Consider the following 13,971-nt stretch of genomic DNA (forward strand, 5'->3'; position numbering starts at 1 on the left):
CGTCACTCCTCGCTCTCCATACCTCCGGCCACAGTCTGACAGCAGACCAGCGTCGCATCGGTCCACATTCTTCCTTCACCTCCACCCCCGGTCAGAGGAAGCACGGCGAGCGAACACAACGGCACAAGAGTTAACGTGTTCTGGAAAGATGCAGAGAAGCCCGCCATGGAGGCACGAACTGACCCCAGAAAGCTCCAACTCGGGCTCAACACTCCTCTTCGAGGGTCTTTGTCTAATGAGCGAGTAAAGGCCAGAGGCGAGGAGAGCGCATCCAGTTAAAATGGGCTTGACTCACTTCCACACATTGTTGGATGGGCTGGCAGGAAAATGATAAAGGGGCTTTCCTTTGCTGTGCTGAGGGTGTGTGGGATCAAAGGAGGTAGTGGGATTTGAGCTAAACTGACGGCCAGGACAGAAGCTCACGGCTGGAACACGGCAGGAACCAAACATTTCTGTCTTTACTGTATATAGGATCCTTGAATTCAGGTCCCAAAACCTCAACTTCTCTGTTCTTTGACACTTTGGATTAAAGACTTCTTCACACAGAACAGATGTTTAAAGGGATAGTTCACCCAAAAATAACAATCATCATTGATTCACCCGTATGTTGTTTAAAACCTGAATATGACTCTTTCTTGTGTGGAACACTAAAGCAGATATTTTAAGAAACGTCTCAGTGGTTTTGGGTCCATATATTGGAAGTCAATGATGTCAAATGTTTTCTTTTTGGGTGACCTATGACTTTAAGAATAGGTTGTTTATAGAGCGTCTCTGTGTAAATGCGCCATGCTTGCATATATCAAGAATCGCATGATAAATCACTAGCAAAGATTCGGTCATTAGGAACATGTGAAAACAGTTACACCCACTACTTAAGAGTGTTTCCTGAACGAAAGATCATGACCTCAGATGACCTTTTCTTGACTTTTCGTGCACCTATCTACAATAATTTAAGCAGGCATATCATGAAAAACAGCTCTTTTAAAAACACCGCAGTACATCAGACCCATATGTGAACCTTTTGCAATGTTAAAAAGGTTTTGCAAAACAATTTTTATTGAAGTATGAGACGCCTTGTTTCTTATTTCACATGCAATAAAGCTACTCTGTATGAAAACATTTTTTATTTTTGTGGAATTTCACAGTTTTGATTTTACAGAATTTTGATGTATTTTTAAAATGCGGTAATAAAATGTTCAAGGAACAGTTCACCTTCAAAATGACAATTCTGTCATTATTTACACACCCTCTTGTCATTGCAAACCTGTATGACTTTCTTTCTTCTGCAGAAAACAAAAGATGATATTTTGGGAAATGTTGGCAACAGAAAACCGTTGGTCCCCATTGACTTGCATTGGTTTTGTGTCCATACAATAGAAGTCAATGGGGACCAACGGTTTTTGGTAACCAACATTTTTCAAAATATCTCCTTTTGGGTTTTGCAGAAGAAAACCACACAGGTTTAAAATGACGATAGGGTAAATGATGAAAGAATTTTCCTTTTGAAGGTGAACTATTCCTTTAAATTGGAGGGGTAAAAATGCTAATTTATAAGTTGGGTGTAAAATAACATGAAAAATAATTATTATTTGTAATTTTCCTTTACAAAACGTGTTATTTTATATTTTTTTCCTGGCGCACCAGCTGCCGGAATATTACAGATTTTTATGTGAATTTTTTTAATGTAGCCAAATTTTATGAAGTACATCAACATAAGAATATAATTTAAAGATAGAGTACCAAAAACTATGTGATCAATAATAGATACAATTGAATGGGTAAAAAATGCTGATAAAATGTATATCTTAAATCTTAATATTTTCTTAAAGTTTCTAAGGATAAAAGAATCTACCAAATGCATAAATAAATATGATTAAATGCATTTTTGCTAAATAAAACCTTGTCTAACATTATAATCGTCATAATGGAGAAAAATATTTACAATGGATAACATAAGCCACTTGAAAATGTTTTAACATTTGCGGAGGACATCCTCCTGAAACTTGACAGCCGGGTGGAGATGCTCATTTCAGCAGCAGACATAAATACTGCGTGTTAACTGATAAGGAGAAGGTTTCAAGGCAAGACAACCAACATTATTGTCGGTCACATTGTGATGCTTTGAAGTTTCTCATTTAACAGGAAGTTGATTTAACAGCTGTGCCATATCCTAAAGATTAGACAAAATTTGATTACTTTGGGATTTAGCAGGCGGCACAAGACTCCCCATTCATCCCTAACACACACACACGTACACGCTTCTTACTTGACTGCTACCTCATTCGCAGTGATGTAATTCCTCCGATGCGCTCTTGCGTGGGAGGGGACTGTATCTGTACAATTCACATGGACCGTGTGGGTTTACCCAAGTGAAACACACACACACACACACACACATATACACAACCTCAATATTGACACACGAGTCAAAAGAACATTGTGACAACCAACACCTACACAACATATTTACATAAACATAACACAGAGCAGCAGCAGACAGACCATCTGACCAATCACATCAGACTAGGCTAGCGGAAAGGAGGGGATTAGACAGATAGATCGCGGAACGAATCATTTGAGAGTCAGTCAAGAAGTAAGGTAAGAATAACAGCCTATTATTAGAAAATAATAGTGTTTTTACACCTTCTATGTACATAAACGTGTTGTTGGACACTCCATAAACCAAAGTAGGACCTTAAAAATCCCTAGTTATGTACTCTTTAAAATCCATGTATATAAGATATGAGACTATATGATTTATATGAGAAGCCGTAAATGATAAGAATGTCTTCTTCCCTAAGTTACTGTATAAATAGCACCTGCCTCATTCATGGCTGACTGACTGTTAAATAAACTAAACGCTATTGGCTATTTACAAAACTGTCCTGCTCCTACTTCCTGTTTCAAAAGGAAATAAGTCAACGCAGGAAAGAGACCTGACCTCATCAAACCCTTTAATGGAGTCTTTAAGCCTCAGGCTGATGGTAACGTGTACTGAATCATACACCGACTCTACAGCGGTCACAGACTCTACAGATGAGAATGAATCACAGTTTTTTCAAGCTATTTAAAGTCCTAATGTGTCTGCATAGCCTCGACACACAAAAACACATCTTCATACACTGTATCTCCTTTCGACTGTCATCCTTTGATCTTTTCTGACACATTATGTAATTCTGTACATGGTTTTGTGCCTCAGCCATAGTCTGAAATATTCAGGCCACACAGTCTTTAGCCGTCAGAAATGAAGTTAGATCAAGCAACAGTGCATCACAACCTTCCTCCTAATATTTCACCTTATGGGGAAATGATTTTCGGGAGTCGCTGAACGCCTTTTAAAACTCTGCGTTGATGGAAAACCCCAAAAAGTAGAATTGACGTGAGACACTGACATCAGAGCGGTAGTCCTGGCTTTAGGCTCATCTGAGCTGTCTGAAATGAAACGGGTGCTGAACTCTTCAGCGCGGCGCTCGCGGGTCTCTCTTTCATTTATTTGTAACTCTTCTCTCGTATTCTCTTCTGTTCCGGAGTAAACAAATACTCTTCATCACTACTGATATTTTGCCTCCTCGGGATGTTTTTTAAAACCTGAAAATGTTTCGGTGCTTCAAAGGTTTGGACTGTCACAGTGCTCCCGAGCGGGTTGCTTCAGCATTATGTGCCGTCATCTTAAAAAGGAACGACGCTAGAAACGGAGAGGCATCTTTGGTTATAAAGGAGAGTGTGTAGCATCAGCCTAGTAGTATTACATAACATGTACTGTAAAAATGATGTCATGTCTTGTTTTGCCATTACTTTAAAGGTCCAATGTGTAACTTTTTGGAGGATCTATTGACAGAAATACAAAAGACCTTATATAATAAAGCGTTATGTTTTTATTTCATAAGAATTAGGTATTTCTACCTACATACACCGCGGGTCCCCTTGCATGGAATTCACCATGTTGTTTCTCTAGTATCCCTAAACGGACAAACTGCTCTACAGAACGCGTTTCATAAATACGTTATCTCCTTCGGCAAAGAAGCGAAAAAGTGACGACATCTTTGTGCCGTGTCAGCCACCGTAGTGCTTCCAAAGGGAGGGGTTGAGTGAGCCATTGGTTACAATTAGGGCTGAAACGATTCCTCGAGTAACTCGAGTTATTCGAATACAAAAAATCATCGAGGCAATTTTTGTTGCCTCGAAGCCTCGTTTAATCCATTTAACTACAGTACACACGGAGCACTGCGTTTCCCCACGGACCGTTATTACTGACGCACAGCCCGATAAACTCTATTCATGTTACAGGGCTCTCAAGTCTCACGCATTCACCGTGAGACACACGCATTTTAGTCTGTTCACACGCTCACACGTGTTTCTCATGCTGATAAATAAGTGATTGCTTATTGAAATGGTGAACTGCTATTTTACTTAGTTTTAGTCTATTTTGCGAGTGAAACTTGTTTTCCGGCTGCATTGAATCCATAAAACTAGATGCGGACTTGTGGACGCCGAATCCTGTTATTTACACATGTCATCTGTCTGTTCCGAGTGTCTGAGTGAATGAACTGCACAGTTTAACGTGCTACACGCGTGACGCTCATGAATTTGTCTACGTCTGCACTTTATGAGGACATGAACACATGAACTTCATCTCCGGAGTTGCTCTGAGAGTTTATTCCAGAACATTTTACTGAGTGAAGCTAACGCACTAAAAAGTAAGCGTCTTCCGACGACCTGACAAAATAAAAGTCTGTGTAACTCGGTATTTTTATGTGGACAAATATATTACTATTTAATAGTAAAAAAAGAAACTAAAACTAATTTAGATAAACTAAATGCATCATGCATAAGCTGAAGTTAGTTGTTTACCTTTGAAATTATTCTTTCTATTTTTATTAATGCTTCATATTTATACATTTGTATTAGGCCTATAATGCATTTTGAATGTAATATGGCAATGGAATGTACTAAATGGGTTTAGTTTTCACAGATATGAATGTATGCAATTTCAGCAATAAATATGTTAATTTTTATAAAAAGGAAACAAATTAGTTGTTCATTTTAAGAGACCCGTCTTATTTTCTCTTGTATATTTAGTATTGCTCTTTAATAAAGAAAACATACTTATTATCCGAATACCCGATTAATCGATGGAAAAATCAGTAGAATACTCGATTACTAAAATAATCGATAGCTGCAGCCCTAGTTACAATTCGCAACCTCACCACTAGATGCCGCTAAATTTCATATACTGGACTAAACTACAAAAATTGCAAAGCAGAAGCAAACCTTACGGAATGCAGCTTTAAACACGGTTTCTTTTCATCCAACAAACAACTAGCAATGCCTAAGCAACCACCTAGAACACCCTAGCAAGTCCATAGCAACACTTACAGAGACATCCAGAACCCATTAGAATCCATATAGAAGTAACATGGCAACCACCTGAGCATTGTGGAAGCACCTACCACTCACATTTTTAGAAAATGTTGACACAACAGCACCATGATGATGGCTCATGGATCACTTTTCAGGTGTCAAGCCAATTACTTAAAATTACCCCTTCCTAACTTAACCACTAAACCACCTATACAACTGAGGACATTGCACTAAAGACGCACTAACAAACTGTCAGCATCATTTTGCTTTGGAACGGCAAAACTGGACAGCGTTCAGAGCCCTTAGGAACTATTATTGAGCTGTGCACTTAAAATAGACACCAAATCCATAAATAGACAATTTAATGCAAAGGAATTGCATCACAACTCTCCGCAATATGCAAACGGGGACACGCATTATAAAACGAGTCACATAAGAGCTAAACATCAATAGAGCTTTCAGACTATATAGACTTTGTGGAAAAAGTCTATATAATGACTGACAATTGTCAACACCTACTGGTGTCCCAATCAATGGAGAAGAGCAAAATGTTCAATGCGTTAAATCTATTCTTTCAACCTGATATTACAAAGATGTGATATTGCAGTCACGCAGTAACTGTCCTGGTTAAATCCGGTTATGTAAGTGAGAGCAAAAAGTGACGTAATTTAAAAACTACATCTGCAATGAGGACACTTACAAAAATGAACAACAAGAGAAAAACGAAAAACCAAACTGTTTGTTCGGTGTCGAGAGCATGCCCAAAAATAACCTACCTGGAAAATTTACTAAACTTGAAAGCTTGTGTTTTGTGTTCTGGTTTCTAGCTGAGCATTTTTTCCTAAAAATAGCCGGACCACCTGAATCTGGTATGGCGAGCATGGACCACCTAGAAATCAACAGTTAAGTTTATAAACACAGCTACAATCTTTAAGGTTAAAGCAAACATACCATTTCCATTTTTTATCTCTTTAAGGTGGACTTTTTTAAGGTGGCATCACAACAGCACTGCGAGTTACCAAAATACTAAGGAACAAAATCCATGAAACCATACAATCTTTTATTGTTAAACAAATAACGGAGCGATCATTTTTATTTCCCTATTCTCATTAGCAATTTCATCTCACGTCTTCCTCCCTATGATCCCTATGATCCCTTTCCATTCCATCTCTCTTTCCTTCTTCCGATCTCTCTTCATTCTATGTTCGATGTACAATGGTACCTTTCACTCGCAGATAAAACAGCAGTGTTAGTAGCATCCCTATACGGGCTGGTGGTGCCTGGATCCACTTCACTGTCTCTCATCCATCCTCCCTGCCACGCCACTGGAGATCAGCCTGTGTCTCTAGTCCCCACTGTCTCGCTCCCGCTCAGCAGCAAACCATCACACAACCCTCTGTCTGCATTCACATACACATTCGAAATGCACTTTATGCTCCGCTGAGCCCTGCTGGTTGTTCCGAGTTGCAGTGTGTATAATCTGTTCTCTCTCTTCTGTTTTTAATGTCCTCACGAGGACCCCTGCAGGTTGATGCCCTCACTTGTAGATACTTGTAATGACATGAAACTGTCACAAGAGGGCGCCGCTGACTCTTTCGACAGTATTGGCCTGATTCTTTGGTGTCTATGGGGGGAATTGATGCTATAATTAAACACGCACACAGCAGAGAAAGACAGAAAAGAAAATCTTGCAGGTATTTTAGAAGCACGGCAGGTTTAGAGATTGACAGCTAGTTTAAAGTGGCTGTTCTTCGGCAGAGGAACAAACATTTTTAAAGATACAGTTTACCCCAAAATTAAAATGCTGCCATCATTTATTCACCCTCAAGTCAATTGAAATCTGTATATGACTCTTTGCTCTGTGAAACACAAAACATATTTTGAGAAATGTCTCTCTGGTTTTGTTCATACAATGGAAGTCAATGGGGCCAATGTTGTTCGGTTACCAACATTCTTCAGAATATCTTCTTATGTGTTCTGCGGAAGGAAGGAAGTCATACAGGTTTGGAATGACATGAGAGTGATTAAATGATAAAAAAACATTTTGGGGTGAACTGTCCCTTTAACTCTAACTAAAGCTATCAAGTTATAGACAGTTATACAAGAACTGTCCTTAATCCAACCAAATATAGCTTGGCTGGTCTTAACTGGTCATACTGGTGTTCATGCTGGTTTTCAAAAGTGACCAGTTAAAAGCCTGAAAACCAGCAAACAGACCTGAGACCAGCTAAAATCATTAAAGCATATATCAGAACCTTAGTCACATACACTCTTTTAAAGGTGCTTCAAAAGGTTTTTCGATGCCATAGAAGAACCTTTTGGTTCCATAAAGAACCTTTAACATCCGAAGAACCTTTCTGTTTCACAAAATGTTCTTTGTGGTGAAAAAGGTTCTTCAGATTATAAAAAAGTAAGAAAGAGATGGTTTGACGGAATGGTTCTTTGTGGAACCAAAAATGGTTCTTCTATGCCATCGCCGTGAAGAACCTTTTAAGCCCCCCTTTTTTTAAGAGTGTGTACATACTTCAGCTCTCATGTAGTTCTTCGTTTTAGTTCTTATTCAAACTTTCTTTAAATGGCTATAAATGGTCTCTTTAAGATTATTTCTAATGTACAGTTAAGTGCATCGTGCGTTGTCTCATGTAGCACCTTGATCCTGGAAGAACGTTTTGTTTTGTTTCAAATAAAACTCGCTGACTGAATCCTGTACAAACACATAAACTTGAGATCAGGGTTAAACATAAATGAAACCATAAATCCTAGCAGACCTCCTCGACTATCTCTGGACTTGCTGATGTTGCAATACTTGGGAGGTTGTGGAAACATTTCTCAAATACCACAAGAAAGAGAATCTCTGCTTCTCTCTCTATCTCCTCAGGATGGGCAGCTTTATCAGAGCCAAGCCCAGCCCAGAAACCTTGTCTTATCTGAGGACTTTCACCCTGACTCCAGCTCAGTCATACAACAGCCAAGTTGTTCATGATGTTCTGTGCTGCCGGCCGTACTTTTGGTTTCATTGTTACCTTCGGGACTGGAAAACAAATGGAAAACTAACAAACAGAATTGCCTGTCGTTCAGGACTGGACAATGTAAAAAAATCAAACCTCGTTACACATTCATTAGGCCTTAATTCACAGCAGTTCTGTTCTGTTTATGTGCCTGACAACACAGGGACAAACTCGCTGGTCTGGCTTTGCTGTGTGTGTGTTTTCATGTAAATAAAGGGGGTTAATGGAAGCCCATGAGATGGACAGACAGCAGCTATGGGTTTGTACGACTCTAATGGTTTTCCATTACAGCCCAGCGGTGTTTCACCAAAACTGCATGCGTTTGTGTGTGGGGAGTGGATTTGTCATCGAACAGATGTGCAACATCATCGGCTATCACTCCAACGATGTCCAACGGTTAAAACATGCATTTGAGCGATTCAAAGCATTCTCTCCTCTTTAAAATGGGGCCACAGAGCAGCTCCAAACACGCATCGTAAATAATTAAGTATTCAAGCACATAAACTATTAAAATGACCACCTCGGAGTAAAATTCAGGGTTACAGAGCATCAGGCCACACGACGTGTGCTTTAAAAATGAATCCCATCATTCAACTGGATGAAATCCTCATGATCTACATGCCACAGAAATATGAAATCATCAACTCTTTTGTTAACATCTGTAACAAAAATAATATTTTTTAAATTAAAACTTCAACTAAATTTGCATATTACGAAGTAAACAAAACAGTGCTTTTGTTAATCAGCAAAAGTCAAGTCACCCATATATAGTTCTTTAAACAATACACATTGTTTCAAAGCGGATTTACAGGAAAAAATAATCTATTACTGAAAGTGCATTTAAAGGGACAGTTCACCCAAAAATAAAAATGGTAATTTACATCATTTATTTACCCTTATGTTTTTCAAAACCTGTATGTGACTCTTTCTTCTGTGAAAACAAAAGAAGATATTTTGAAGAATGTACACTCTAAAAAAATCCGTAAAAATAGGGCACAATATACTGTTTTAATATGAAGGAATTTTCCATATTCATTTTTTACAGTTGTTTTACCTGTATTTTACATTTTACACTGCATTAAATTACATTTTAGAAATATCCGTAAAATAAAGGAAAATGTACTGGTAATTTTCTGCCAGTACTTTATCCGTTTTTTTTTTACAGTGTAGGAAAGCAAACAGTTCTGTGGCACTTTTGACTACCATTGTCATTTTTCCTACTCTGGTAGTCAATGGTGGCCAAGAACTGTTTGGTTACAAGCATTCTTCCAAATATATTTCTCTGTGTTCATCAGAACAAAGAAATGTATACAGATTTGAAACAACTTGAGGGTGAGAAAATGACAGAATTTTTATATTTGGGTGAACTGTCCCTTTAAGGGTTTAAAACCACCCTTTAACCAGAATGTATTGCTTTGCCAGCGCAATAAAAAATATAATCTGTCAGTGTTTTGAAGTCATTGTCTTCGGTCTCTTCTGTGCGTCTGTCTCATTCTGACCACATGCTGAATCCTGATAGCGCAATAACTCTGAGCAGCTTGTCTGGTGTATTTATCAAACTCATGTGTCCGCCTAATCCAATCACGATGCTTGACAAATGTTTCATGCTTGTGAAATTGAAGCGGATTGGACAGATTGGAACACATGAAAATGAAAAAACGTACTGCATAACAGGATGACATCACTCACATAAAACAATCAAAAAACAATAAAATCCTTATGTAGTTTTGTGGCTTAGGCTTTTAAGGCCATGCCAGTTAGCTTTAGGGTCATCCTTTTATACTATGACAAAATTACTTTGTAGCATTAAAATTGTATGTTTTCATTATTATGAGTATAATTCAAGAACGAGAAACAATAAAACTTTTTGTTTTTAGCTTTCCAGATTAAAGCAGAAATCTGCATCTTCTTTTGTTTAAAAGGTATGTCAGGCATGATTTTGCAGGTTTGACATCATTTGACTTCAACCCACCTAAAGGTAAGTACAGTATGTATTCTGCGATTTTAAACAGATATGGCAATATAGAGACCAAAGTTATGGATTGCAGATTTAGTTCTGTATCTAATGCTCCGTGAAATGTGTAGTCTTTTTGATTAATATTCATAAGGGCATAGAAGAAAAACATTATGATCCCAATATGGTTTGATGCAGATAAACAGATGGTGTCTCGGAATTTTTTCACATTCGCAAACAAACACATGCAATGGCGTAAATATTCTCCTTTTTTATTTTGGGCATTTTTCCAAATGAAAAGGGAGAAGGAGGTCACTTAAATTTTTTTTGCAAAGACATCCTTCATGAAACAACAACAAAGCCATTAGGCTAACAACCACTGGGATTAAAATATGTCAACAATACGTTTATTTAACACAACCGACTGAGGACATTTAAGTTAATGCGATTTCCAGTGGTCCAGGTCATATAAACACATGAACAGAGAGCAGGTCAGATGTGCCTGGATCAATGCTTACGTAACTGAGAGTAAAGCTCTGAGAAAGCAGACAAAAACAGGAGGAATAAAATGTGCACTGATGTCATCGAGCATGGACGAGCATTGCTTTCTGATTTAAACAACTGGCAGTATCACAACATCATAAGCTATAAGAAGGATTAAAATGCAGTGTTACAGTAAGGAGCACAGGGGGAGGAACCACTGTGTCAGTGTTTTGTGGAGGAACACATTATAACAGATTATACACAAACCAAACCTGACAATGAGAACCACTTAAGAGAGAAAGTTTAACACAGCATATACAGTATATAACATTAAACTGCCTACATTAATCCAAAGTTAAATCTACTTATATTAATAATGCTGGAAGCTAACATGTTGATCTTTAAAAAGCATTATGTAATCACTAATGATTGATTTTTGTTGTTAAAATCCCTTTATTCTTCAACTCAGTCAAACTTGATAGTTAAACAAACAGAAAACCTATCTAGGGTGTGCATTTATATTTACAGTAAATTATTATTAGTTATTATTAATTATTAGTTATTTTCATCATATAAGACACTGGGCCAAATCACTTCCTGCCTGGGAACAGGCTTTTGTGTCTCTGTGCATAAATCACTGCAAAAATAAGCAAAAAAATTTTTTTTATTTAATTTCAATAGTTACCCCAAAATTATTTTTACAGCTAAGCAACATTTAATGTCATTAAATGATGGTTATTGCATTATTTTAGATTGCACAAGCACACTTTAAGCAAAACATTTGAAATATAAAAATCAGGAGGTTTTAAGGCTAATTCTTCAAACATAAACACCCTCATTAATAATCAGCATGTCAAATGATTGTAAGCTTGGGTCATACTCATACGTAGGTGATGTTCACAGTTGAAGCCAACAGTAAAGGCCTGTTCACACCAAAAAAGATCACAATAAAGATAAACTATATAATGATAAGAATATTAGCGTCCACACCAAAGTATAACATTTCTAAGCTTGTGCATTGCACTTTCACATTTATAACGCGCAACCTCTAAATTCATTATATCATCGAGTAAAAGTTTCTGCTAAAAATTTTATTGTAAATTTAGTCTAGTTATTCTATTCTAGTTTGTGTAGGACTCATTCTAATCTATTCTGTTTATTCTTTATCACAGGACTGCAAATACTCCTGTGATTTACATTGCAAACAGCCATCAGTCTTTTTGTTTGTTTGTGCATTATTATTGACAGCTGCTGAATATGGATGAATGCTGGTGGTGTGAAGATCTTAAAGTGCTGATAAATGTGCCGCCTGCTCTGCATGAGAACTCTACATATTTATACACGCTGATTATGACAAAATAATAACCGAGACTTGCTCATCTCCTGTTACTAAACTTCACATGAAAACACTGTTTTCTTATTTCCTCTCTCTCCTAATCACAGTTATGACAGAATTTTGTCTTTTAATACACTCTAAAAAGTTTAACTGCGATTTTACCGTGAAACAATTTACACTTAAAAATGTTTTGTTGTTATAAATTTTCAAGTTGTAAAATTAATTAAATAAAGGCTACTATTTGTTAATTAAATACTTAAAAATACTTATTCTTTTCATTAAATAAACTCATAATATTTAGAGAAATTAACCGTTGGATTTTTAAACAATTTTTCTATATGTTTCACTGAAAAAAACACTTTTGATTTTACAAGATTTTATTAGGTAAATATACAGTAGCTGTTTATTTTTGTGATATTTACTAAGCCACTGAATTATTTTTAGATGTATTTAGTAAAAAAACAAATTTTACTATTTTAACCTTAAACTTAAAATCCAGCTGTCACACATTTTGCATGAAACTCCGAACTGCAAAAAATCTGGTAACAGGGTTCCAAATATTGCAAACCTGATATAAAATGAATGGAAAAGAAAACAGCCGATGCAATATTTACTTTGACCTACACTGAAGGTTACGCAGCTTATTTCACTAAACATTTGTTGAAAAGAAATCTTAAGATATTCCCTATTTTATACCTGAAACGTAAAATATGACATATTCTGCCAACATGAGCATTATTTCACCAGACATCCCGTTCACCATCCCTTCTGTTCTCCTCTGAGCATCAGAGACTTTGTGGGAATGACAGCTGGCTACTTCATGCATGATGACAGACAAGCAGCTCAGTCAGCAGACAGCCAATCAGAAGCCTCCATACGGTCACACAAACGCCTATAGACAAATCCCTCCTCCATTTTCTGTACTTTCACCCAGAGTACAGTACACAGAGCCTCTTATTTTCCCCACTTAAGCCCCCCTGGGTCAGTTTACCAACACAAGGCTTTGTCTGAAAATTCTTACAGCCTTTGCTGACTATCGAAATCCTCTGTGTGCAAAGAACGTCTCTATAGGACAACATTTAGTGAAGGTCAGCAAGAGTGTAGAGGGACTAATAGATTAATATACAGAATTATTACTGTGACAGCCACATCAAGGAAAGCAAAAAAAGAATCAATGAAGAATAATCAGAAGTGTGCAAGAGATGGAGGAAATCATCTTTGCAATGTGAGTCACATGATCATTATTGATAGATCAAACCTGGTCTAATTTAGTTCATGAACATAAAAAGACATGAGCAGCAACAAACAACTGTAGGCTTTATATTAAACGTTAACTACCGTTTCTTATGAGTGTACCCAAAGACACGTTCACATTAGAGCATGAAAGAGTATGCATTGAATTTTTGACCGTCATGTAAGACACAAGAGGCATCCGAGATGGAATATTCAAATATACAGGAAAGCTTGATGCTACACATGCAGACAAATGCTCAAATGCTATGACAGAAACAAGCACAAGCAGTTTTTCTATTGTGGCACATAGTCCGAATTATTGTATAATTATCAGCATTGTCTTGCTAGTCTAGCTGAGCAAACTAATGCAACAATAGTCTTTTTTATTTGTATATGAGATTTGAGAATTGTGAAAGAAATCCAATAAACGAAGGTCAGCGGAGGGCCAATATGGTATGAAATAACGCATCCTCCAAAAACAGGTCAGTGGGTCTTTCTGGATAGATCCGTGTTAAATAATGAATGAAAGAATGAATAAAAGCTAAATCCTCTAAGGTTGAGCTGTCTCCATCTGGAATCCTATTGGCTGGGATGTA

General features: G+C 37.2%; 1 protein-coding gene across 4 annotated transcripts in view; it reads right to left on the minus strand.

Annotated features, from left to right (window-relative positions):
* prkcz (protein kinase C, zeta) overlaps nt 1-13,971 on the minus strand; it is an 80,694-nt gene that overhangs the window by 46,570 nt on the left and 20,153 nt on the right. The window contains exon 1 of one of the 4 annotated variants that reach the window (XM_057357627.1): nt 6,584-6,836. The exons of 2 other annotated variants lie outside the window; for them this stretch is intronic. In XM_057357627.1, coding sequence (XP_057213610.1) covers nt 6,584-6,620 — 37 coding nt within the window. In that variant the 5' untranslated portion in view covers nt 6,621-6,836. Of the gene's footprint in view, nt 1-22; nt 1,260-6,583; nt 6,837-13,971 lie in introns of those variants that run through there. One more of the 4 variants, XM_057357626.1, reaches the window with a different exon arrangement.

The sequence above is a fragment of the Triplophysa rosa genome, linkage group LG17 (assembly GCF_024868665.1).
Source record: "Triplophysa rosa linkage group LG17, Trosa_1v2, whole genome shotgun sequence".
In the NCBI taxonomy this organism is placed as follows: Eukaryota; Metazoa; Chordata; class Actinopteri; order Cypriniformes; family Nemacheilidae; genus Triplophysa; species Triplophysa rosa.